Source organism: Acanthaster planci, linkage group LG02 (genome assembly GCF_054643075.1).
Source record: "Acanthaster planci isolate LZ-2023a linkage group LG02, COTS_SCS, whole genome shotgun sequence".
Lineage (NCBI taxonomy): Eukaryota > Metazoa > Echinodermata > Asteroidea > Valvatida > Acanthasteridae > Acanthaster > Acanthaster planci.
The window spans coordinates 6,435,063-6,460,867 of record NC_141778.1 but is presented as its reverse complement, the minus strand read 5'-3'; the positions used below and the strand labels follow the sequence as shown (position 1 = coordinate 6,460,867).

At 40.8% G+C, this 25,805-nt stretch overlaps 1 protein-coding gene and 1 long non-coding RNA gene across 3 annotated transcripts; both read left to right on the top strand.

Annotated features, from left to right (window-relative positions):
* The first annotated feature begins 3,767 nt into the window (after positions 1-3,767).
* LOC147799821 (uncharacterized) lies at positions 3,768-9,769 on the top strand. The gene is made up of 2 exons (XR_015424551.1): positions 3,768-4,182; positions 4,332-9,769. It is a non-coding gene; the product is annotated as an uncharacterized LOC147799821 (long non-coding RNA).
* Positions 9,770-13,092: 3,323 nt separating this feature from the next.
* On the top strand, positions 13,093-25,424 carry riok3 (RIO kinase 3). Of its 2 annotated transcripts, none has more exons than XM_022248862.2 (12): positions 13,093-13,355; positions 14,982-15,197; positions 16,200-16,363; positions 17,251-17,376; positions 17,727-17,839; positions 18,793-18,936; positions 19,044-19,171; positions 19,767-19,931; positions 20,474-20,633; positions 22,502-22,672; positions 22,921-23,028; positions 23,315-25,424. In XM_022248862.2, exons 2-12 carry the CDS (start codon positions 15,001-15,003, stop codon positions 23,483-23,485), a joined length of 1,647 nt encoding a protein of 548 aa, XP_022104554.2. In that variant the 5' UTR covers positions 13,093-13,355; positions 14,982-15,000; the 3' UTR covers positions 23,486-25,424. The 2 variants fall into 2 exon arrangements, with proteins under 2 accessions (XP_022104554.2, XP_022104552.2); XM_022248860.2 differs by having other exon boundaries at positions 13,094-13,355; positions 14,936-15,197.
* The last annotated feature ends 381 nt before the right edge of the window (positions 25,425-25,805 follow it).

Sequence of the window (25,805 nt, the reverse complement as noted above, 5' to 3'; positions counted from 1 at the left end):
CACGTTCGATATTTTTTGAAAAATAATTCCTTACTGAAACCACCCCATGAAACATTCATGTTGGAATTTTGCCTTTGTCTTCCTCAAGTAATATTTTGGAAAACTCACCTGGAGATGGGTTAAAAAACGAATTTTATTAACGACCTTTCACGTCCGGTGATATCGTACCTAGGTCTCCTTCTTTATGCACGTTTGTTTTCACTCGCTGTGCTTTCTGGAAAACAAAATTGTACAACCTTGCAAGGATTTTACCTACCTACAGTCGATGGGTTCCAGATTCCGTTGAGTTGACATCACGCAGTTGTTGTCAGCAACGGTTACATAAAATATTAGAATCTTTTGTAAAAGTAGAATATTGCTTTATGTTTATTACCTATAAATTATTAAACCTTGCAAAGTATTTTGATCTGTTTTATTTTGGTTTTTACCCCCAGACTACCATAAAATTTCAAACCGTAAATATTCATCTGCGTACAAAACTGCCGTGTTGCACTTTCGTCATTTTGTATTTTAGATTTGCGGAAGTTATGGGTCAATTTTGGCAGGATATTTCTCTTTTAAGTCAGGTGATTTTTCAGTTTCTATAAATTGCTATACTAGCAAATATTTTTCAAAGCCCTTTTTCCAAGTCGGATATTTTAAGAAGAAACTGAACGAAAAAAATATTACAAATTCTAAAATCTTTGCACGTTATTTTTCCTATCCAAGGGTTCCGGAAGCGCGCCATCATCAGGGGTCAACTTTCAGGCTCTATTGCCAAATGCACTCACACGTCGAGCTGAAGACCGCGCATGTGAGTGCAAAAGACGTTGCACTAATATATTCATAATTATGCACGCATGCGCACAAATGGCGTTGGCGGCAGGAAGTTTGAGCGGGCCATTGAAACGCACTGGGTGCGGATTTCGGATGATCATTTTCTCTCAGGTTTTCTGGCTTGTTTAGTTTTTTCTTCAGAAAATCCCATGAATTCGTTTTTGCTATGAGTGGAAAGGTCTATGCAACTGCATTCATGGCCCTATGGCGTCTTCTCGGAGCAGTCTGTTTGTTTGTTTGCTCTGTGTGGTGGACTGACATACCGTTCAAGAAATCATACCAGGAAATAACATCGGTTTTTGGCTATCCTCATGTAATATTTCCCACGAATCGCTGATGGGGAATAATTAAACGACAGGAAGCTTCACTGTAAAACCTGAGGACGTTTAAATTTGTTATAACACACCTTTTCCTGGTTCTTCATCCTGGTTAGCTGGAATACGGTCACGTGTGGTTCACTTATTAGGCTAGTACATGAATTTGGCATCAGCGTGACTCGACACGCGCCTAGACATTGTGTGCGCATCAATTCCAGAGCAACGTTTGAAAGTACACGTTCCAGATCTGACTGGGACTAGCGAAACCGAAGTTTAAGCCTAATCCGCCCGTTTCATAAACGCGTTAGGTACTGGTCTTGAACAATTTTGACTGGTTATTGCACCCTCTTGAGGTTGTCCTGAATTGAAACAGTTCAAACCCTGGAAAATTTCTTTTCCTAGTTGTATACAGTGACTGAAAATTAGACTGCGTCTATGAGAAATAATTAACCTTCAATTTTTGGGCAATTTTTAAAGTGCTACTGAAAGTTGAACGTAAACAGTTAAAACCCTGAAAGAATATTTTTCTGGTTCGAGGTGTGTTATTAACCTTCAATGTTTTGGCAATTCTTAAGTGCTATTGAAAGGTGAATTAAAACAGTTAAAACCCTGAAAGAATATTTTTCTAGTTTGCGGTGTGTTATAAAACACATGGACTAGCCGAATTCGGTCAATATTGCACGCCCACGCCCCCTCGGGCCTGTAAGTGACCCGAAGGCCACTCACATTCCTTCGGGCACACAGACGGGCACCAATGACCTAGTCCTCGACAGTCCGTATGTGTATAATAATGCCCCCTGAGAAGTGATAATGCCCGCTGCGTAAATCTCGCGCTGGCACATGGATACGAGACAGTTTAATCCGGTCTAATTCGTCAGCTGTCTGTGTGCACACGACGCGTTATCGACGCGCCACGCGCGCGCCAAGTTCATTGAAGGGGATTCTGTTTGACAGCTTTCAAAAGGGATATACCATAAAATGAACAGGGGGGCTGGGGAAAATGAAAGTAACATTTTAGAACAAAAATCGTTGGAAAATCCATCACATGTTAACTTCTTTTGGACTCTCTGACTAGAAGGTAATTATGAATGCGAACAATGATAATGCCCGAGCCGCAGGCGAGGGCATTAGTAACGTCCATTCTTCTGAGCCTGTCTTCTAGCTCGTTTAAAACTGGCAAACCACATGATTATTTATTCCCTTAATAATGTGCTGTTAATAAACATTGCAACCCTTTATAAACGTGTCAAAGTGGTTCAAAGGTGTTAAAGTTTGTACCCATGTTTATAGGCGTTTAAGTAATAAACACGCGAACGTATTTATTATTACAAACCTAGCTTAGTGGTAAACACATGCAGATATTTAAAGATACTTTGCGTTTTATTAAATAAAAATTAGTGGTGTTCAAACATGTAAAGATGATGATGTGTTTATTATTAAATGTGTTAAAAGTGTTACAGATTTGCGCTTATAGACGTTAAACGCTTGGGATTTACAGTATAGACAGTATAGACAGGCACACGTGTACATGTAGTTTGTAGTACTTTGACAAACGACATCGGGGTCTTCAATTTGGGGACCATCCCGGACTGTGGTAAAAAACGAGTAGTGTAAAGGATCTATGCAAGCCGGAGAAAAACAAACGAACGATTTTATGTCAAACTCCATGCCAACACGGAAAATCTTACTCCGATTACTACTGTAACAAGAACTATTTTGTCGGTGGAAAATAGCAAGTTTCGTTGATAATACCGGCAAGGCATATAATAGTACTTGAATCTAAGATTACACTGAAAAACATTTCATGTACATATATGCAACTGAGGTCTATTATCACGGCGCCGCTGAGCACACAATTTCAAGCGAACAGCGGCTCTGCGTATTTCTTATTTACAGACAGTAAGCAGAAGGCACGCTTATACCACGGAGGAAAGTTTGGTTATTCAAGTGATGTAGCAATGAGAGAGAGGGTATAGCAAGTCAATTTTTGCAAGTCCAAGTCAAGTCTCAAATCATTTTGTGGAAGTCTAAAGTCAAGCACAAGTCATTTGATCCAGTCACAAGTCATTAGTCACAAGTCACTTGATCCAGTCATAAGTCATCTGATTACGGGTCAAGTCAAGTTTTCAGTGGAAGTCTAAAGCCAAGTCCGAAGTCAATTGATCAGTCACAAGCCAAGTCGTAAGTCATTTGATCATGCCACAAGCCAAGTCACAAGTCATCTGATCACAGGTCAAGTCAACTCACAAGTCAATTGTGGTCTAAACACAAGCGAGTCACAAAATCTTTTGGTCCAAGTATTCAAGTCACGTCGCATTTTATCTAGCTGTAATGAGTAAACTGAGCCTGCAGGCATCAACTTTGGTTTGGAGGGGGACTAGACCCTTCGCACGTGCGTCACCTTTTAACTTTCACTGCTGCTGTTTCATTTTTGTACATGGGGGGGGGGCTAAACAAAGGATGGGAGGGGGGTTAAAACCCTCCCCAGCCCCTAGTAGAACTGCGACTGCAACTTAAGACTTTGCAAGTTTTAGGCAAATGAACTTAACTCGCTCGATTAGTTACATGTACACGTATGTACCTAAACTTTCCGGGCGCGTGTTACACACAATTTCCACTATGTACTAACATTTTCACAGTATTACATGTATTACATGATACCAAATGCTTGGCATTAATAACATGATTACACGAATGCCAGCTCTTTTATGGCCTTTTTGAGGGCTGAGGCCAAACTTTGGGACTTTTTTACACACTTTTTAATCGAAGTGAAATGAAATACCCTTCTTGAAAATTTCTTTCACTATTTCTTCAAAAAAAAAAGCTCCTTTTTGGGGGGGTGGATGGGCCCAATAGCATTTGCCCAATTGGAAACAAAAAACAAAGAGTTATGCATTTTTCAAACTGACCAGATAACGAATTTGCTGTATACACACTACCAATAGATCAGCCAAGCAGACTATCTCAATATTCGAGTGCCAAGACGTCGATCAGCACTACAGTTGCAAGTGGCCTGGCATTCGAGGCTTGACCCCTCCTTCCAAAAAAGGTTTGTGGGTTTTCACAAGCTCTTGCCAAGCCATGAACACATATACGGGGAAATATTACTTAAGCGAATTGAGGGCAATTTTGAATATTCGTATTGACAACATGAAAACTTGCCTTTCTAACAATAATATTGAATTCTTGTCGTTACAGACACTTCAAGTGATAAAGTATGTTTTCGACAAGACACACTTCATATAGAAAGGCAAGAAGGCTCTTGAATTATCTTTGGGTTGGCAATACAGAGACAGAAAGCGCTAGAGGAAGTGAATTCGACATATAAAAGACTTCTTTCAAATGTTATACCATTACATTTGTTTTCACTCCCGTATTAGGATATGTATGTCATTTGTACTTTATATAAAGGATTACTTCATCATGTGTGGATCTACGAACCTTTTTTTCCTCGAACGAAATTCCAGCCGTCCACATTCTAAAACAAACAAAAATAATACAAGTCATGCACTTTCCTAGAATCTTGCAGTCTGTTTTTTTTTTAAATATATTATGGACGGTAATGGGGAAATTGTTGCTTGTTTTTTCTTCATGGGATTTAAGCTATTGTGGAAATAACTGTCTCAATCCTTCTCTTGCCACAGTTTATTGAACTTCGGTGTTTATTAATTAACATGTAAAATATAACAATAAAACTATTTGATTAAGAGAAGAGAAACAACACTTTGGACAGACCAAGCTGGTTCTTTTTACTGTCTCAGCTCCCAGTAAGTAATCAAGTTATTCTTGACGAGATGAGCAAAAATAAGGTCTGGAAAACGAGAATAATAATTGAACAATTTTGTTTACATTTTCAAGTTTTTTTTTTCTGAAAGGTGAGCCTATTAATAATTCTTTATTGATTAATTCAATGAATGAAATAAGCATCTTCATTTGTTAAACAATTAACGATGATGTACAAAACAGAACACAGTTGCTGAACTTGAAGTCCGTACCACTTCAAGACTTGAGTGAAGTCTAGGGCTGGGACTGCCCTAAGTCGGCCGTGTGCCCGGCCGGCGCTGCAGCATGCAACTGGACAGTGACCTCCATTCCCCCAAAGGGGCACGTTTTATTTATTTAAAACAGCCACAGCCGTAACACCCGGACGCATCCTGGGCAGGCTTTGTACTAGTCTGAATCCCAGACAGAATTATCCTCATGGTGTTGAGGGAATCTTGTGAAGTTCTGGGAACCAGACTAACTGAACATGGTACCAAAGATCGTATAGCGGCGCAGCTACGCGGCGCTACACGATAAGTGTGATGGTACGTACGTAAAATATTGCACAAGATGTGGTAAACACTGTAAAACAGTTACGAATACTATTTGTAGGTCTTACCTAACACTGCTTTAACGTGTTGCCTTTTAATAAAAGACAGTACAGATTCGGCATTGAGGCACAAGTATACTCTTTGTTTCTCAACGTGGGTAACATACCAGGGAACAGTTCTACTAGTCTACTTTTTGTTATTTGGTACGTTTAACGGTTTATTAATGTACGCCGTGACGCGACCTGATGATTTGTGTTCTAATATTTTTGTAATAACAACATTTTGTAATTTCAAAACCACACATGAGACATGAGATGAGGTATTTTTCCATTAGGCCTATTCCTTATTTGATTTCAATCTCCAGGTACAGACACTTTTAAAGTATAATACTGCCACACTACAACCAAAAGCCTTGCTGACACGTACATGTACATGTATGGCTACTGGATGAGCTATAGCTACGCACTGTATATATGTATCTCATACTGTCATAGTCATACGATATATGAGTCATGTAGGTCTATACTTCCTGACATGCTTGAATAGTAAGGCACTACTGCCAGGGCCTACTGATTCCTGATGTTTCATGGTTCCTTATGCAACGGTAATTGAAAAGTGCCCTGCAATCGTACCAAAGCAAATGTCTCTTTGCGCTTTCTTGATCAAATCTTCCCCTTAAAAGCCCATGATAAAAGAGAACCTATAATATGAAACTACTGGGCATGTGTGTCTTTTGGAGAGTGTAACCTACATTATTGGCAAAAAATGAGCTTTTTTCCACCATCGTGACTTATGAATCCCTTGATGATCCGCACACATCTGCATTAATTGTGGTTCCCTGACCACAGATTTCCCTGATGTCTCTACATGTATATATAATCTTAACGAGAGTAGTCACAATTAATGGATCGGTTAATCCAAAGCAACATAAACACTTGTTACGCTGCGCCTTTTTTTGTCACGTGAAGTACGGCCACAGAATGCAGATGTGACTTACAGAACCACAACGATCGCTCTCGAACTTTCCAAAGCTCTTTTGTCTTATGTGCAAGCATGTGATAGCGGCAGAGCAAGATGTCTCACGGTGAGATTGATATGCGGATATATCGCCCTATCATGTGTTCATTCTGGGCCAATGAACAGACAGTATGCAAGACAGAAGTATGACAAGTACATGTACGTTTGCAGGTAGGGATATATGTACATGTGCATACAAGCAGCCTATCTGTACAGGTACACATATGCTTGACATGTATCACGCCATGCAGCAGTATGGACCATTGAGAATGAAAATAGCCTTGAGGTATATAGCTTGTGCATCACATTAGGGAGGGCCCCCCTTTGTCACATATCGTGCTGGAAATACAAGGATAAACCAGTTCGAAATTTCGAAAACGCGGGGTTATTCGGGAACAAAACAAGAGTCTATACGTAGGACAGATCTCGCACGTACGTCCCATTGGGACAGGCGCTGTTGGAAAACTGAAATGATTCGCTAAAAGCAATCTTGGTAGCAGTGGGGGCGCACATGCTTTTAATAGAGCCTGAAAGTAAAAGGTCACGCATCGACTGAGCTTCCGGAACCCTTGCGTGGTCCTCCTATGGGGAGTTTACATTGGGCCATCCTGCAAGATCGATATTTTTTGAAAAATAATTTCTTACTGAAACCACCCCATGAAACATTCAAGTTGGAATTTTGCCTTTGTCTTCCTCAAGTAATATTTTGGAAAACTCACCTAGAGATGGGTAAAAAACGAATTTTATTAACGACCTTTCACGTCCGGTGATATCGTACCTAGGTCTCCTTCTTTATGCACGTTTGTTTTCACTCGCTGTGCTTTCTGGAAAACGAGATTGTACAACCTTGCAAGGATTTTACCTACCTGCAGTCGATGGGTTCCAGATTCCGTTGAGTTGACATCACGCAGTTGTTGTCAGCAACGGTTACATAAAATATTAGAATCTTTTGTAAAAGTAGAATATTGCTTTAAGGGCCCTTTTCAGAGGTGGCCCCAACCATTCCAACAAAAGCCTCGCACCCAATACCCATTCTTTTGCGCGTGCCGTTGGAGCCCAGGTCTCGTGCATTTCGCGTGCAGGGGTGTGCCGGGGCATGTGAAAGTGGGGTGACCGATTATGTTTATTACCTTATAAATTATTAAACCTTGCACAATATTTTGATCTCTTTTTATTTTGGTTTTTACCCTCAGACCACCACAAAATTTCGAACCGTAAATATTCATCTGCGTACAAGACTGCCGTGTTGCACTTTTCGTCATGTATTTTAGATTTGCGGAAGTGATGGGTCAATTTTGGCAGGATATTTCTCTTTTAAGTCAGGTAATTTTTAGTTTCTATAAATTACTTTACTAGCCAATTTTTTTTCAAAGCCCTTTTCCAAGTCGGATATTTTAAGAAGAAACTGAACGAAAAAATATTACAAATTCTACAATCTTTGCACGTTATTTTTCCTATCCAAGGGCTCCGGAAGCGCGCCACCATCAGGGGTCAACTTTCAGGCTTTATTGCCAAATGCACTCACACGTCAAGCTGAAGACCGCGCATGTGAGTGCAAAAGACGTTGCCACTAATATATTCATAATTATGCACGCATGCGCACAAATGGCGTTGGCGGCAGGAAGTTTGAGCGGGCCATTGAAACGTACAGGGGTGCGAATTTGGATGATCATTTTCTCTCAGGTTTTCTGGCTTGTTTAGTTTTTTCTTCGGAAAATCCCATGAATTCGTTTTTGCTATGAGTGAAAAGGTCTATGCAACTGCATTCATGGCCCTATGGCGTCTTCTCGGAGCAGTCTGTTTATTCGCTCTGTGTGGTGGACTGACATACCGTTCAAGAAATCATACCAGGAAATAACATCGGTTTTTGGCTATCCTCATGTAATATTTCCCACGAATCGCTGATGGGGAATAATTAAACGACAGGAAGCTTCACTGTAAAACCTGAGGACGTTTAAATTTGTTATAACACACCCTTTCCTGGTTCTTCATCCTGGTTAGCTGGAATACGGTCACGTGTGGTTCACTTATTAGGCTAGTACATGAATTTGGCATCAGCGTGACTCGACACGCGCCTAGACATTGTGTGCGCATCAATTCCAGAGCAACGTTTGAAAGTACACGTTCCAGATCTGACTGGGAATAGCGAAACCGAAGTTTAAGCCTAATCCGCCCGTTTCATAAACGCGTTAGGTACTGGTCTTGAACAATTTTGACTGGTTATTGCACCCTCTTGAGGTTGTCCTGAATTGAAACAGTTCAAACCCTGGAAAATTTCTTTTCCTAGTTGTATACAGTGACTGAAAATTAGACTGCGTCTATGAGAAATAATTAACCTTCAATTTTTGGGCAATTTTTAAAGTGCTATTGAAAGTTGAATTAAAACAATTAAAACCCTGAAAGAATATTTTTCTAGTTTGCGGTGTGTTATTAACCTTCAATGTTTTGGCAATTCTTAAAGTGCTATTGAAAGTTGAATTAAAACAGTTAAAACCCTGAAAGAATATTTTTCTAGTTTGCAGTGTGTTATAAAACACATGGACTAGCCGAATTCGGTCAATATTGCACGCCCACGCCCCCTCGGGCCTGTAAGTGACCCGAAGGCCACTCACATTCCTTCGGGCACACAGACGTGCACTAGTGACCTAGTCCAGCGACAGTCCGTATGTGTATAATAATGCCCCCTGAGAAGTGATAATACCCGCTGCGTAAATCTCGCGCTGGCACATGGATACGAGACAGTTTAATCCGGTCTAATTCGTCAGCTGTCTGTGTGCACACGACGCGTTATCGACGCGCCACGCGCGCGCCAAGTTCATTGAAGGGGATTCTGTTTGACAGCTTTCAAAAGGGATATACCATAAAATGAACAGGGGGCTGGGGAAAATGAAAGTAACATTTTAGAACAAAATTGTTGGAAATCCACCACATGTTAACTTCTTTTGACTCTCTGACTAAAAAGGTAATTATGAATGCGAACAATGATAATGCCCGAGCCGCAGGCGAGGGCATGAGTAACGTCCATTCTTCTGAGCCTGTCTTCTAGCTCGTTTAAGACCGGCAATTTTTTTTATTTATTCCCTTAATAATGTGCTGTTAATAAACATTGCAACCTTTATAAACGTGTCAAAGTGTTTAAAGGTGTTAAAGTTTGTACACATGTTTATAGGCGTTTAAGTAATAAACACGCGAACGTATTTATTATTACAAAGTGTTTAAAAACTTAGCTTAGTGGTAAACACATGCAGATATTTAAAGATACTTTGCGTTTATTAAATAAAAATAGTGTAATCAACATGTAAAGATGATGATGTGTTTATTTTTAAATGTGTTAAAAGTGTTACAGATTTGCGCTTATAGACGTTAAACGCTTGGGATTTACAGTATAGACAATAATGCACAGGCATACATGTACATGTATTTTGTAGTACTTTGACAAATGACGTCGGGGTCTTCAATTTGGGGACCATCCCGAACTGTGGTAAAAAAAAACGAGTAGTGTAAAGGATCTATGCAAGCCAGAGTAAAACAAACGAACGATTTTATGTCAAACTCCATGCCAACACGGAAAAACTTACTCCGATTACTACTGTAACAAGAACTATTTTGTCGGTGGAAAATAGCAAGTTTCGTTGATAATACCGGCAAGGCATATAATAGTACTTGAATCTAAGATTACACTGAAAAACATTTCATGTACATGTATGCAACTGAGGTCTATTATCACGACGCCGAGACAGTAAGCAGAAGGCACGCTTATACCTCGGTTATTCAAGTGATGTAGCAATGAGAGGGAGGGTATAGCAAGTCAATTTTTGCAAGTCCAAGTCAAGTCTCAAGTCATTTTGTGGAAGCTAAAGCCAAGCACAAGTCATTTGATCCGGTCACAAGTCATTAGTCACAAGTCACTTGATCCAGTCATAAGTCATCTGATTACGGGTCAAGTCAAATAACAAGTCAAGTTTTCAGTGGAAGTCTAAAGCCAAATCCGAAGTCAATTGATCCAGTCACAAGCCAAGTCGTAAGTCATTTGATCAAGCCACAAGCCAAGTCACAAGTCATCTGATCACAGGTCAAGTCAAGTCACAAGTCAAAGTTGGTCTAAACACAAGCGAGTCACAAATCTTTTTGTCCAAGTGTACAAGTCAAGTCGCATTTTGTCTAGCTGTAATTAGTAAACCGAGCCTGCAGGCATCAACTTGTGTTTGTTTTGTTTGGAGGGGGATTAGAACCTTCGCACGTGACGCCACCTTTTAACTTTCACTTCTGCTGTTTCATTTTTTACATGGGGGGGGGGCTAAACAAAGGATGGGAGGGGGTTAAAACCCTCCCCAGCCCCTAGTAGAACTGCGACTGCAACTTAAGACTTTGCAAGTTTTAGGCAAATGAACTTAACTCGCTTGATTAGTTACATGTACATGTACACGTATGTACCTAAACTTTCGCGTGTTACAACAATTTCCATGTGTACTACATTTTCACAGTATTACATGTACAGTGCATGTACAGAAATACTGCAGCAGCTGCCAATCGATACCAAATGCTTGCCATTAATAACATGATTACACGAATGCCAGCTCTTTTATGGCCTTTTTGGGGGCTGAGGCCCAACTTTGGGACTTTTTTACACACTTTTTAATCGAAGTTAAATGAAATACCCTTCATGAAAATTTCTTTCACTATTTCTTTAAAAAAAAGCTCCTTTTGTGGGGGGGTTGGATGGGCCCAATAGCATTTGCCCAATTGGAAACAAAAAACGACGAGTTATGCATTTTTCAAACTGACCAGATAACGAATTTGCTGTATACACACTACCAATAGATCAGCCAAGCAGACTATCTCAATATTCGAGTGCCAAGACGTCGATCAGCACTACAGTAGCAAGTGGCCTGGTATTCGAGGCTTGACCCCTCCTTCCAAAAAAAGTTTGTGGTTTTTCACAAGCTCTTGCCAAGCCATGAACACATATACGGGGAAATATTACTTAGGCGAATTGAGGGCAAGTTTGAATATTCGTATTGACAACATGAAAACTTGCCTTTCTAACAATAATATTGAATTCTTGTCGTTACAGACACTTCAAGTGATAAAGTATGTTTTCGACAAGACACACTTCATATAGAAAGGCAAGAAGGCTCTTGAATTATCTGTCGGTTGGCAATACAGAGACAGAAAGCGCTAGAGGAAGTGAATTTGACATATAAAGAGCTCTTTCAAATGTTATACCATTACATTTGTTTTCACTCTCGTATTAGGATATGTATGTCATTTGTACTTTATATAAAGGATTACTTCATCATGTATGGATCTACGAACTATTTTTCCTCGAACAAAATTCCAGCTGTCCGCATTCTAAAACAAACAAAAATAATACATGCACTTTCCTAGAATCTTGCAGTCTGTTTTTGTTTTTTTAATTATATTATGGACGGTAATGGGGAAATTATTGCTTGTTTTTTTTTCATGGGATTTAAGCTATTGTGGAAATAACTGTCTCAACCCTTCTCTGGCCACAGTTTATTGAACTTCGGTGTTTATTAATTAACATGTAAAATATAACAATAAAACTATTTGATTAAGAGAAGAGAAACAACACTTTGGACAGACCAAGCTGGTTCTTTTTACTGTCTCAGCTCCCAGTAAGTAATCAAGTTATTCTTGACGAGATGAGCAAAAATAAGGTCTGGAAAACGAGAATAAAAATTGAACAATTTTGTTTACATTTTCAAAGTTTTTTTCTGAAAGGTGAGCCTATTAATAATTCTTTATTGATTAATTCAATGAATGAAATAAGCAGCTTCATTTGTTAAACAATTAATGATGATATACAAAACAGAACACAGTTGCTGACACAAATCGGAAAGACCCGGCATTGCTTGGAGGAAATCTCACCTGAAACGTCGCATTCCACCTGCTGATTCGATTAAGTTTTACAGTCACGCTACAGTTAAAAAAGAACTGCACTTCCAATGCTGAACAAATTTGAAGCTTTATCGTCCTAGAAAATTAAACAGGGGTAAGGCTTCACGGGGACCTACTGGCCAGAAAGGACTCTAGGTTCACCTGTCACAACGAAAAGTGACACTCAGCCACACCCATTTTCTCTGTCCTATTTTTAAGGAACGAAAATTCACTACTGAGACAACTTTCATTTGTTTCTAGTCTCAGTAATGAAACCGTAATATAGGATTCTTCAGAAACGCGCCTGTGGCTCTGTAGCTCGCAACCCTTAGGAAAAATGTAAAGAGAAGACTAGGAAAAACTATTTAAAAATGTACAGTTTTTAACAAATGAAAGCGCGCTTTCAGATGCAACTCGACGAACTTGAAGTCCGTACCACTTCAAGACTTAAGTGAAGTCTAGGGCCGGGACTGCCCTAAGTCGGCCGGGCCGGCCGGGTGTGCCCGGCCGTTGCTGCAGCATGCAACTGGACAGTGACCTCCATTCTTCCATAGGGGCACGTTTTATTTATTTAAAACAGCCACAGCCGTAACACTCGGACGCATCCTGGACAGGCTTTGAATTAGTCTGGATCCCAGACAGAATCATCCCGATGGTGTTGAGGGAATCTTGTGAAGTTCTGGGAACCAGACTAAATGAACACGGTACCAAAGATCCAAAGATCGTATAGCGGCGCCGCTGGGCGGCGCTATAAGATCTGTGCATGGTACGTACGTAAAATATTGCACAAGATGTGGTAAACACTGTAAAACAGTTACGAATACTATTTGTAGGTCTTACCTAACACTGCTTTAACGTGTTGCCTTTTAATAAAAGACAGTACAGATTCGGCAGTGAGGCACAAGTATACTCTTTGTTTCTCAACGTGGGCAACATACCAGTGAACAGTTCTACTACTACTAGTCTACTTCTTGGTATTGCCATTTATTTGGTACGTTTAACGGTTTATTAATGTACGCCGTGACGCGACCTGATGATTTGCGTTCTAATATTTTTGTAATAACAACATTTTGCAATTTCAAAACCACACATGAGACATGAGATGAGGTATTTTTCCATTAGGCCTATTCCTTATTTGATTTAAACCTCCAGGCACAGACACTTTTAAAGTATAATACTGCCACACTACAACCAAAAGCCTTGCTGGCACGTGCATGTGCATGTACATGATGTATGGCTTCTGGATGAGCTATAGCTACGCACTGTATATATGTACCTCATACTGTCATAGTCATATGATATATGGGTCATGTAGGTCTATACTTGCTGACATGCCTGAATAGTAAGGCACTACTGCCACGGCCTTACTGATTCCTGATGTTTCATGGTTCCTTATGCAACGGTATTTGAAAAGTGCCCTGCAATCGTACCAGAGCAAACCTCTGTTTGCGCTTTCTTGATCAAATCTTCCCCTTAAAAGCCCATGATAAAAGGGAACCTATAATATGAAACTTGAGGGCATGTGTGTATTTTGGAGAGTGTAACCTACATTATTGGCAAAAAATGAGCTTTTTTCCACCATCGTGACTTATGAATCCCTTGATGATCCGTACACATCTGCATTAATTGTAATTCCCTGACCACAGATTTCCCTGATGTCTCTACATGTATACATAATCTTAATGAGAATAGTCACAATTAATGGATCTGGTAATCCAAAGCAACGTAAACCCTTGTTAAGCTGTTGCGCTGCGCCTTTTTTTGTCATGTGAAGTACGGCCACAGAATGCAGATGTGACTTACAGAACCACAAAGCTCTTTTGTCTTATGTGCAAGCATGTGCTAGCGGCAGAGCAAGATGTCTCACGGTGAGATTGATATGCGGATATATCGCCCTATCATGTGTTCATTCTGGGCCAATGAACAGACAGTATGCAAGACAGAAGTATGACAAGTACATGTACGTTTGCAGGTAGGGATATATGTACATGTACACACAAGCAGCATATCTGTACAGGTACACATATGCTTGACATGTATCACGCCATGCAGCAGTGTGGACCCTTGAGAATGAAAATAAGGAGTTTAGCATTTCATATTTGACAGAAAGTTCATGGAATCTGAGTATTATTAGAAAGGGAGTCGTTAAACAAAACAAACGTTAACAATAACATCACTTTCATTGATGCTTTACCAAATTACTACTGTAAATGTAAGGTTTGCCACTTTGCCTTAGTTATTATCAAGAGTTTTACAGTGTACTTCACTGAAATTTTGACATTTTGTAAGAAATCTCATATTATGTACACAGTAACTTAATTTTGGAATATTAATTTATTTTCTCGTTCAACAAAAATTACACGTTATGCACTTTTACCACAAGTTCAGCATTGATTCCATTAAGCTAAGGTGTGGATTTGCCTGAGCCTAACCCAAACTTGGCTGGTGAGATCCTTGACTTTATCTGCCCCCAGGAGAAATTTAGAAAAATTCTGCTGACTGAGAGAGTTGGTTAGTTACTTTTCTTCAAATTGTTGGTGTTTTTCCCCCTGTACTCAACATGTACTATAGGTACCTACTTAGTTTGAAGCATAGATCACCCCTATCACACAAACAGAAAGCACAAACACTGCACTATGTCTTCCACTGGTAAAGTCGTCACACCGGTCCCCTGTGTGTCCCCGGCGCCCAATCCGTGGAAGGTTGCAGCTCCAACAAGACCAGCATGCTCCTTGGCCAGCGTGATGGATGAAGAGTTTGCCAAGAAGTTACAAAAGGACGAGGAAGCGCTAACAACGAAGCTTGATCCAGGTGGTCAGTTACAAGCACAAGGGTGAGACTTATTGCCAACCCCTCCCCCTTTTTGTTTGCTTTAGAGCCTTCCTGAATGCTTCCAAAGATGCTACTGTGCAGGAAACCAATGACATACTCTGTGTAGTAATACTTCAAGGGATTTGGGACCCATTGTGCGAAGTACAATGAGTTTTCATGACCGATAAGCCCACACTGTGCAAGCGTTTATTTGGTATAAAAGAGTTCAATTGCCCATTCCATTCTGGTGATGTAGCATTTTTGGATATGAATTCATTCCACAGAGTTTAACTTAACACAACTTAGAAAGTAGGCTTTGTAAACGTCGAGTCTAATACAGACTTCCATGTTGCTTGGAAGACTTACCTCAAATCTTCCTATCAAACATAAAACCTGAAACTTAACAAGTTCCACTCCACCTCCACTTAGCCATGCTAGTAGTGGGCCATTGCTCAGAAAGGTATATGGGTACATGTACATATCCCTTCATGTACATGTACAAGTAGCTTGACTTCCATTTACATCACCTTTTCCTGGAATGGATCACAGGGAAAGTATTTAGAAATGCTTTGGTCCTGAGTGTCCATAGATGTTTGCATTCCTTTAATTCATGATGCTATAGTTGTGGTAGTGGTAGAGAAGATGCATGTATGCAGTTGGGTACATTGTCAAATGCAGGTCTTTTTATTTGAACAAATCTCAGAAAGACTCAATGCCAGTTCACGCTCAACGTAAAGCCAGTCAGTTATAAGAGGGGCAATATTTGCATCACAAAGTTGCCAAAGGTGGTCATATTTCCACCACACAAGCTTTGTTACAAATCAATTTGCTTCACAAAAGTTTGCTTGGCAAATAGTACCATACATGTACATGTAATTTTTGTGTAATAGCAAGATGTAAGCGAGCTACATTGTACATATGACATTAATCATGTTACATTCATATTGGCCCATAAACTGGTCTTATTACAGCATCCCTGCTTGTCCCCAAAATATGTAATAAATATTCCATCTTTCCTCCTCAGACCTTTGACTGATTATGAGTATGCCCTGTCCTTGGACGCCAGTGGCGGCAATGCTGGCACAGACAGTGACCTCCTCCTCGCCCAGATGCTGCAGCTGCAGTTTGACCAGGAGCACGACGCCGTGCTGGCCGTGGAAGAGAAAAAGAAGAATGCTAACAGCAAAGGTACTTGCAATTAGGCTTCGTGTCATCTCGTGCAAGGTTATAAACGCTTCATAGGAGCATACAAGTACATTTACGTGGCTGCCTAGTGCTGGACAGGTTTGCAGGGAAAAAGCTTGGCAAAATCGTTCACACGACATCAGGTTTGAATAGTAAGTACAGTTGAATAGGAACTCAACTGCATTGGAGACACATAGCCAACAAAGTCCGTAAAAGACACCCACAGCCAATTTTACAAAGCTTTGTGCAAGTTTGCGCCTTGTGAATGCCTTGCATGACCAATTTGTGGTGTGCCATTGTAGCTGTGACTGTACAGTGTACTTACAATCAATTTCACAAAATGTTGCTTAGCTGCACAGTGTTGTAGTTACGAAAGCTGTTCCTCTTCAATGTTACAGTAGTTATTAAACAGTTGCCATGCTACATGTAGCACTGCTTTCCACTTTAAAAAATTATCTTTTTCTCACTGAAACTGGGTAGAAAGTCTTAATGTGCTCCCACTGCCAAATAAATTTCTCACTACCTCCAAAAAAGCAAAGTTGTTCATTTCCATAATCCTTTATATGTGTCAAATTGAAGTTTAGAAAAGTTGTTCATTTTTTATTTGCTCGGTTTAACTAATTCCACCTAAAATTATTCCATGTGTTATGACTTCATTTGTCACACAAGTTGGGAACTAAACAGTGTGTAATGTACGTGAAATACCGGTACATATAAGTCATAATTGGCTTAAAGGAAATCGGGTCAGTGCATAAAATTTTGAAAAATTATAGCTGCTGCAGTACAAAACTGCTGTCCAAAGGATCTACAGGTCCTCAGTCGTTAATTCTCCTACGAGTGCAGCCGATTCACTTTGGTTCCTGGTATTCTTTCTATCAATCAATGTATAGTGAGCATCTCCTATGCCAACTTTCGCGCAGTACATCCAGCCATAGGCAAGGACGAGAACCCGGCTATTTACGCCGACAGTGACAGCGATGACGATGATGACGATATTTGGGAGTACACTGAAAAAGGTGATTGAGGATGTTAAATAATAGGGACAGCACTACTGCATTGATAACTGACTATGCATAAAGCTAGGGTCTTTGGAATGCACTGAGTAGGACTAGTGAGGACATGCATAATAATTATAACACGTCCTTAGGAATATAAGAAGAACGACTGAAGACATCCATAATCTATGACTTTCTGAACTAAAAGTATATGGGGGACGTCATAAGTGGTACACTGGTTCGAAGTATACCAAGGAATACAGAATATGTGCGGGAGGTGTTGCACTTAATACTCTGTTTCGTATGCGTTTGGTGACCTCACTGACGGAGTATTTGTAATCAACAACAATGTCCTTTGCATGTTTCTGCAGGAGTATCCTCTCCCAAGAAAACCCCAACCACAAAGGATAAGAACGGAACCATGACCACAAAACATGACGCAGTGATCTGTGGCAGGAAGAATGCATCCAAAGTTATGGAGAAAGTAAGCAATTGAAATTGAGAAAAAGCTTATTTGAATTTTTTATGTTTCATTAGAATTAATTGTGATCGTATCGGTACTGTACATGGACATGTATTTGTGATGTCGCTGTCAAGGTTTTCTGGGACTCCACAACTAAGATTTCAAATATCAATCTCCGTGTCAAAGAAACTTATATTTGCAATTCAACTTGGTGTCATTTTTCTCTCAAGGATTCCTTTTTATTCTGCAGTATTCTCTATTTATATAGTGTTCCTCTGTTTAGATTATTTAACTTCCAAAATACATGTTTGAGAAGTAAAACATTTGAGACCATTTGAAGCTAGGCACGGGCAGGCCAATTGTTAATTTATTATAAGACCGGCTTGTACTAAGACTACTTCATTGCAAAGGTCCAAGTTACAGGCCAACAAACATCAAACTCCTTTAGAGGGGCTAACACACGTAGACAGGTTTAAGACCAGTTGTTACATTCCTTCTCAAACCCCTCCCCCCCGGTGATAAAGTTTTGCATATATTTTTTATTTTTATTGGGAAAAGTTTGTGTGATGACTGTGGTTAACTATGTTTCCTCCACTGTCGCTCAGATGATGGATGGTCTGGACCATCTACCTGGTAGTTGACCACTTGGAACCAAGCCTACTGGTTATCAGCAGCCACGTTAATCAGTACAGAGGGAACTACATGTATTCACAGGAAAATAATTATATAAGAAGTCTTTGACCATGTATGGCCTTAGGGTTACAGCCAACAGCAAAATGTGAATGACAATGGGATTCTAACAAAATAGTTTGACGACACGTAGAGTCCTTCGAATGTGACCGCATTGCGCATTCGCGTTGTGAAAAAAACAGTTGACTCATGGTCAAACTATATTCTTGTCCGCTGCTGTAGGTACATCTATGCGCTTCCACACTGTTCTCCATTTCCCCCCTCATCTCTTTCTTTGGCTTCAGTTCCCGCCTGGTTTCAACAGCGGAGATGACGTGGGTATGGACATGAAGCTACCCAATAATGTGTTCAACACACTCAAGCAGCACAGCCAGACGGCAGAGCGCAAGACGCACCGAGTGCACGAGAAGAAGGAGCACTCCACCGCGGTGAGCCCCAATTGTGTCTTTACGTTAATACTTTGGTGAGGCTTTGGTAAGTCTCAAAATTGTCCCAAGTGGATTGTAGTGTGAAGCTTATTTTGTGTCCACTGTAGGTCATGGCCATGGATCCCAACACCAGGCTGCTACTCTACAAGTTGGTCAACAATGGCATCTTGGAGTCAGTGAATGGGACAATCAGCACTGGGAAAGAGGCCGTAGTGCTTCATGCCAACGGAGGCCAGTAAGTACCCGGGGAGGGGGGTTTTCCTGACCAGTAGCTATGGCTCTAAGTCCAGCTTCGAGATTAGGTTTTGTTAATTGAAGTTCCCTCTAATCAAGATAACCATTTCTTTCTCACAGCTCCACTGTCCTCTAGAAACATCCGACTGTCTATAATATGGTTCTAACAGTGATTACTTTTGGAATCATTCCTGGATCCTAGGAAAAGACATGACACAGGCAAACTGTGTTTGGGAAAAGGGCATCTCAGTAATTGGGATTTTCTCCATTTTTCTCAAGAAATACTGATATGTCGCCTCTTTGATATACTCAGACATACATGTACATGTACATTTCGGAAAGGCTTAAAAGGAGTTGAGTTGAAATGCTGGTTTCATGTATTGTTTCATTTATTGAAGTTGTAGCAGAGACTTACATCTACTTTGCGGTTTAACCAAGAAGTGAATTCGTATTGTGATCTTCTACAAACCTGTAATTTTTCCACATCAGCAGAACTGTCCCTTTTTTAAATGAGTGAAACGGGCCCTACAGGTGGACAGATGACATATATAGAGAACTCATCTTTTCTGATTCCTTCTCTTGTCCGCCCACTCCAGGCACCAGAGGTTGTTAGTCCCGAGAGAGTGTGCCCTCAAAGTCTTTAAGACGACACTGAACGAGTTCCGGACTCGACGCAGGTACCTGCCCGATGCACTGAGTCGCATGAACCCACGCAAGATCATCGGCATGTGGGCAGACAAAGAAAGAATGAACCTCAACATGTAAGTAGTAAGCTTCAGTCGTTGACTGTCAAATGCATGTAGACCAAGACACTTCCTGAGAAAGTGTTTATTCGTTAGATTGTTTGCCATCAGTATAAAAGCAACCGATTAATCCACAAAGTGTGGAGAAAAATCCTACACAACTATCAATATACTAAATAACAAACATTATAAAAATACATGTACTATGCTAAAATATGGTCCTTTTTAATAGTATGTGGCAAACTGTACATTTTGAGCCAACACCTGACATCAACCAAGGCCTGTATTTCTGCAAACTTTGACCATCACAAGTTCTTTCGCAAGATCAGACATGAGTAATGTGGTATAGGTAAACAGTGACAAAGAATGCTTTTGCAACTGCATATTATAATAGCATGTGACTTGGCCTATTAAGACTGGAAGACTCATGGACTTGCAGGGACTTGTGGTAAGCCGGACTACAGCACTAGGTCCCTATGAACTGTTGGCATGTGGCAGAAGTCTGTAATCCACATATTTGGCAAACTAATTCCCCAATTTTGGTGGGATATTTCTTCCAGGATGCGCAAGGCCGGAATCCGTTGCCCCGAGGTCATCCTTCTCAAGAAGCACCTCCTGGTCATGTCCTTCATTGGCGAGCACCAGAGAGCTGCACCCAAGTTGAAGGATGCCCAGCTGTCCCCAGAAGACATGCAGCTTGCCTATGATCAATGCACAGAGGTCAGTGTTCAGCTCTCAGACAATCTATTACACAAAGCTCAAGGTAATGAGAAACACCCTTTCTTGCTTTCTTGTACAGCTTCACCCTCAGTGAATTTGACAGTCTTAACCCCTTGATGCCGGGACTTTTTTCTGAAAGCCGAATCCGAGAATTCCAGCCTCTCTTGGCCACGAAGGCCACCTGACAAACCGCAAATTCACGGTTTGTGGCCCTGCATGTTCTGCACTGATGCTCTGATTTACATAGTGAAAAGGCTGGTTGTTTTCAAAGTGGGGACTATTGTGAAGCTGGTGATTATGATGCAAATTCGGTCTTTTCATTTCTGGGCTACACACAAAGGCCAATCACCATATACACAAGAGCCAGGGTCTGCCTTCTTTCACTGTGTTCGCTCGAGCGTGGGCCGAGAATAATAGCTGAAAAGCGGGCTGAGGGATCTCAATTTTTACGGCGTCTTTTACATGAGAAGAGGTTAACAGCTAGGGCAACTTTTCCTCAGATCAGCAGACTTCCTCTTGTTTAATTTTAATGTAGGCTGTTATAAACCTCAAAACACTTAACAAAGTCCTGTGTAATTTCTTGGTAGAGAGTGTACATGTTGTTCAGTGAGTGGTTGAACCACCAAACAGCAAGCACATGCGTGGTGCAGCTAAATGGGTGTTCCTATTGGTTTCCCATGAGAAATGCCTGAAAGGCTTTTGAAGCTGTATGCGTAACTCTGCTGTGCAGAACAGTTTTGATAACTTTGTAGACTAATAAGGCAACCAACCCGGCAGAAAGTGGTGAAAACCACTTGAAATGAATTGTAATTTACAAATTGCACTGAGAAGAGCAATTGCAGGTGTACAAAATTTCAAAATGTGTTTTTTTCTTGCTAAATGACCCTCTGGATCACCAATTGCAGTAATGGTCATTTTAGTCTTGACAGTCTAGTTGGTTTTTTTAAAATTATCTTGTTGTGAAGAGTGATAGAGGCAGAAACGAGTCATTTGACAGTGGCCCGTGAACATGGTAGGAGAAAATTACACAAAATGGTGAAACAGCAAACTTTAAGTCCAAATGTATTCAGGGGTTTTGCTGAATTCCTCGAAAGTTTACTTATGAATGCTATGAATTATGCTATGTACGTATGAATTTAAGCTTTAGTACTTATCAGGTTCCAAAAGCCCAGCAGGTCTTAAACGTACCTAGCACCAACCCAGCATATATTTAACCACTTCCTGCCGGGCGACCCGTTTTCGAGTACATAGGCTTTATATGCAGAGCCAGGGAGCCCGGAACTGGGACAAAAGAGTTGGGCTTTATAACAAAAGACCGTGCTCAGCACAAAAGACTGAGCTGCGGGGCTCTACTGACATTTTTTCGCTCTCAGTAATGGAGATAATCCAGCCTTGTTTTGAAACGGTGTACCACGGTTTGAGGTGTTTAGAGCGAGCGGATTACCACCAGGGACAAAAGTTCTCCACCACCGTAGCCATGAGCCACACAGCACCGCTGCACGCTAATCTGGCCCCTATTGAAAAGAGGCCAGCAGTGCACTGTGCCGGTTTTGGGAACAAAAGAATCTTACGTAACACCGCACAATCTGGGCTCATTTTCCAAGGCTGCAGGCCTGGTTGAAATATTCAGGAGTCAATGAATTTTACCTGTCAGCTTTAGAACAGTGCACAAAGAGTCCTTCATTTTGGTATAAACGGCCATTAAATGAAATGATGAATTCTTGAAGAACTTAGAAAACGGAAAATCTTGAAAATGAGCCGGCATCTTGTCTTGCTCAAGAAAATCCACCCGGCAGCAAGTTGTTAGCAGTGGACAAGGTGTGGTTTAGTGTGAAAATTGACAATGCTTGATGGGTATTGTCCAACAGATGATGGAGAAGATGTACAAGCAGTGCCAACTCGTCCATGCCGACCTGAGTGAATACAACATGATGTGGTTTAATCGCGAAGTCTGGTTCATCGACGTCAGCCAATCGGTGAAGCCCTTCCATCCAGAGGGGCTGAAATTCCTGCTGCGCGACTGCACCAACGTGTCAAATGTGAGTGTTGTGGCATTTGATTGGCCCAGTGAGAGTGACCCTCTCATCTTAATCTGCTATTGAATGTGTTTTATTCAAGAGAGTGATGTCAGACCGGCTTGCCTCCAGTAGATTTTGCCCCCAAATGACGTAATTACAACCTTCCAACAGTGGCCGCTATGCTACTCATAACCCCTTCCCCCCAGGTTGTCCCCTGATAAATTATGTGTAAAGCAAAGGGTGACCTTCAGTATATTTTTTTTTTTTAGTTTTTCACACATCGAGGTGTCCCAAATGTGGCCACACCCAGAGAGCTCTTCAACAGAATCACCGACCTGAATTTACAGGATGGAAGTGAGCAGGAGTTCATAGCCCAGGTCAGTTTACATGCCATTGATCCCTGATCCTACTTTCTCACATCAGCCATGTAACAGGATAATTTCCAAGATCTGAGGTGCACAGGTTTTCTATTTTTGTGACTTCACCGTGTCACAAGCGAGCAAAACTGAGCAGGACTTCGCGAGGAATCCCAAAAGTGAAAAAAGAGACTTTTAATGTCTCTGTGACTTGCAGAAGTAACAACGTCGTGACACGGAATATTAAGCACCTAAAAATTCTACTTCAAGCCCTTCAGCAATTGGAGCTCTCTCTTTATGTCTTCAGATTGAGGTCATTACAGAAGCTGAAGAATTCAAGGCGCTCGCGCCAAAGGAGAAGAACTTTGCGTTTGACTACTTCTTTGAGCAGACCACAGCAGAGAGGAGCGAGAGAGAGCGGAAGGAGAGTGAGGGGAAGGAAGGGGAACCAGATGAAGAGGCGGAAGGGTCGAATTAATGGACTAATTTACTTTATTAAAATTTATCAGGCAAAGCTATCTTCATATTCTATTGTCAAAAGTCTGTTTTCACATTTTCACATGTGAAGCAGAACTATGTTATTACAGTGTGGTTTACATTGTTAATGCCACATACAGAGGCATTGTCTTTTATGTGGCATTTTCAGCCTTGCTGTGGTTCTCATGCCCATAAGCTGGACACATTACCATAATTCTTTAGCCGCCACATGGCAACAGGTGTCTCAACCTTACAGATTTGATTGTTCTGCAAGCCTTGTGAGCTCCTGCAGATGTTGGAAACAGTTCAAGACAACTTCCATGCATAGCCCTAGGTGATAATCATAAAGCGCCTAACCTAAATTTCTATCAAAATTGATGCAAATGATTTTCACTAATGAAACTTTCACCGACCAGACTAATTGCTTTTGTTGTGTAAAATGTGCCCAGACAGGTGACCTTCCAACAGCCAACTCTTTAAAAATTCTGAGATCTTATTTTCCAGTTGTCTAGTTGGTCTAGTTTTCCCTACTGTGCAGTATCGTGATGCCTTCATGTGCGATGTCAATAAGATTAATTTTCAAATCAACTTGACCCCAACAGCCAGAGGTCACTCAGAAAACCCTGTTCTTGCCATTCTCTGAGGTCATGCTCAAAGTACTTCACTGTTGCTGGCAGTAACGCACAAATGTATGTGAAATGTTGCAGCTGCTAGCTCTTGGCGTCCATAGGAGCATGTGTACTTCTAGCCAGAGTCCATAATTTCAGCAGAGGGTAATGCTTGACCTGGTAGACAGTAGCAGTGCTTGATTTACAGCCACTAAAAAGAGAAGGAAAGAGTTTAAACTGATTATGTTTTTATGGGTAAAAGTCGCACAGTTATTTATTTGACTTAAATCATATAAAGCTGTTTCAAAGATGGCGTGATTGAGCGGGAGTCATAAGTGCAGTTGTTTGCAGGCTTTAGCGTAGTCTGGGGAGTTGTTTAGGATCGGTTATTGTGTGATGGTTGTAGAGTAATTAGCAAATGTGTAGGAATTGTGAAATTTCATCTTGGAAAAGTATAATAATGTATTGGCTGGCACATTGATAATGGCAGAACATGCTGATCACTATCATGCCCAAGTAAAAGTTGCCCCTAAGAGCGATTATCCCTGAAAGAAACTATACCAAAATATCAGAGTCATATGGGGGAAGGGAGTTACAGGACCCGGTGTCCCCTTTCCACCAGTTCCCAATTTTGTTTATTTTCAAGAGTCATACCCAGTCTTTTTTTTTCGTCCGCTCTCAAGAGGTTAAGGAACCGAAGGGTACTTGACATTTCGGACAGAATGCTTTGTCCAATGTCTGTACCATTTCAGCTGAATACATACATTGGTTTGCTACAGTTGGCACATGAGAAATGTTCTTTTTTCTGGAATCGTTTTTTGTCGGTCACCCTTATCTCTTGAGACTCTGGATTTCATTGAATAAAGAATTACTACTCACAGAAACATAAAACGTTATGGCATTAAATTCAAAAGTGAGCCAAGCCCATTCAAGGCAAACATGCCAACTTATGTTAAATTTGGAGGTCGCACAAATTGATTAATGTACTTTTTATAGGCCCTGTTGGGAAGAGTTCCATGTACGGACGTCAGTAATTATTCCTTATGGTGACCCGTTAGCCGCCAGAGAGCAAAATCATGTCCGAAATGTGTAATTTAGGAGGGAAAAAACAAGTCGTTTACTTTGGGAACACTTCCAATTTTTCAGACCAGTCTCATAAGGTTTGTGTACAGGGGAATCCCCATATGAAACTTTCCGGACAGTTCGCTATATTCTAAAGTGGCTTCAAATGATAAAAAGTGGCTGAATGTTGACGACTGTAACCTAAAAATATGTCAACATGGACGTGGCTTTCCTTTTGTTAATTATATTAAAGTACCCATTGCAACACAAGCGCTCTACTGTCTACATATTGTGGCGGGCATCCCCGGGCCTACCCTGAGTTGATGGGATCAAACCAAGCACTATTAGTGGCAGAGTCGATCTTCCCAACCCAAGGCTTTTCCCCAAACGAGAGACCACACAGAGCGACCTCAAGGCAAAGGGTGCGGGACCGTTTTGGAGGAAATATACCGCCGATTGTGACCGAGTGTTAATTAGTCTCTGTTGAATTACACAATCAACCGGTAAAGAAAGTAATCCTTGACAGAAGAACTGTCGGTACAGGACGTTCAATTTATTCAACAATAATCAACACAAATCAACAATTGAAATGTACAGTGAAGTGATTGGGAGATTGGTTTGGTTGCCTGTGCATTTACTTACTTGGATTGA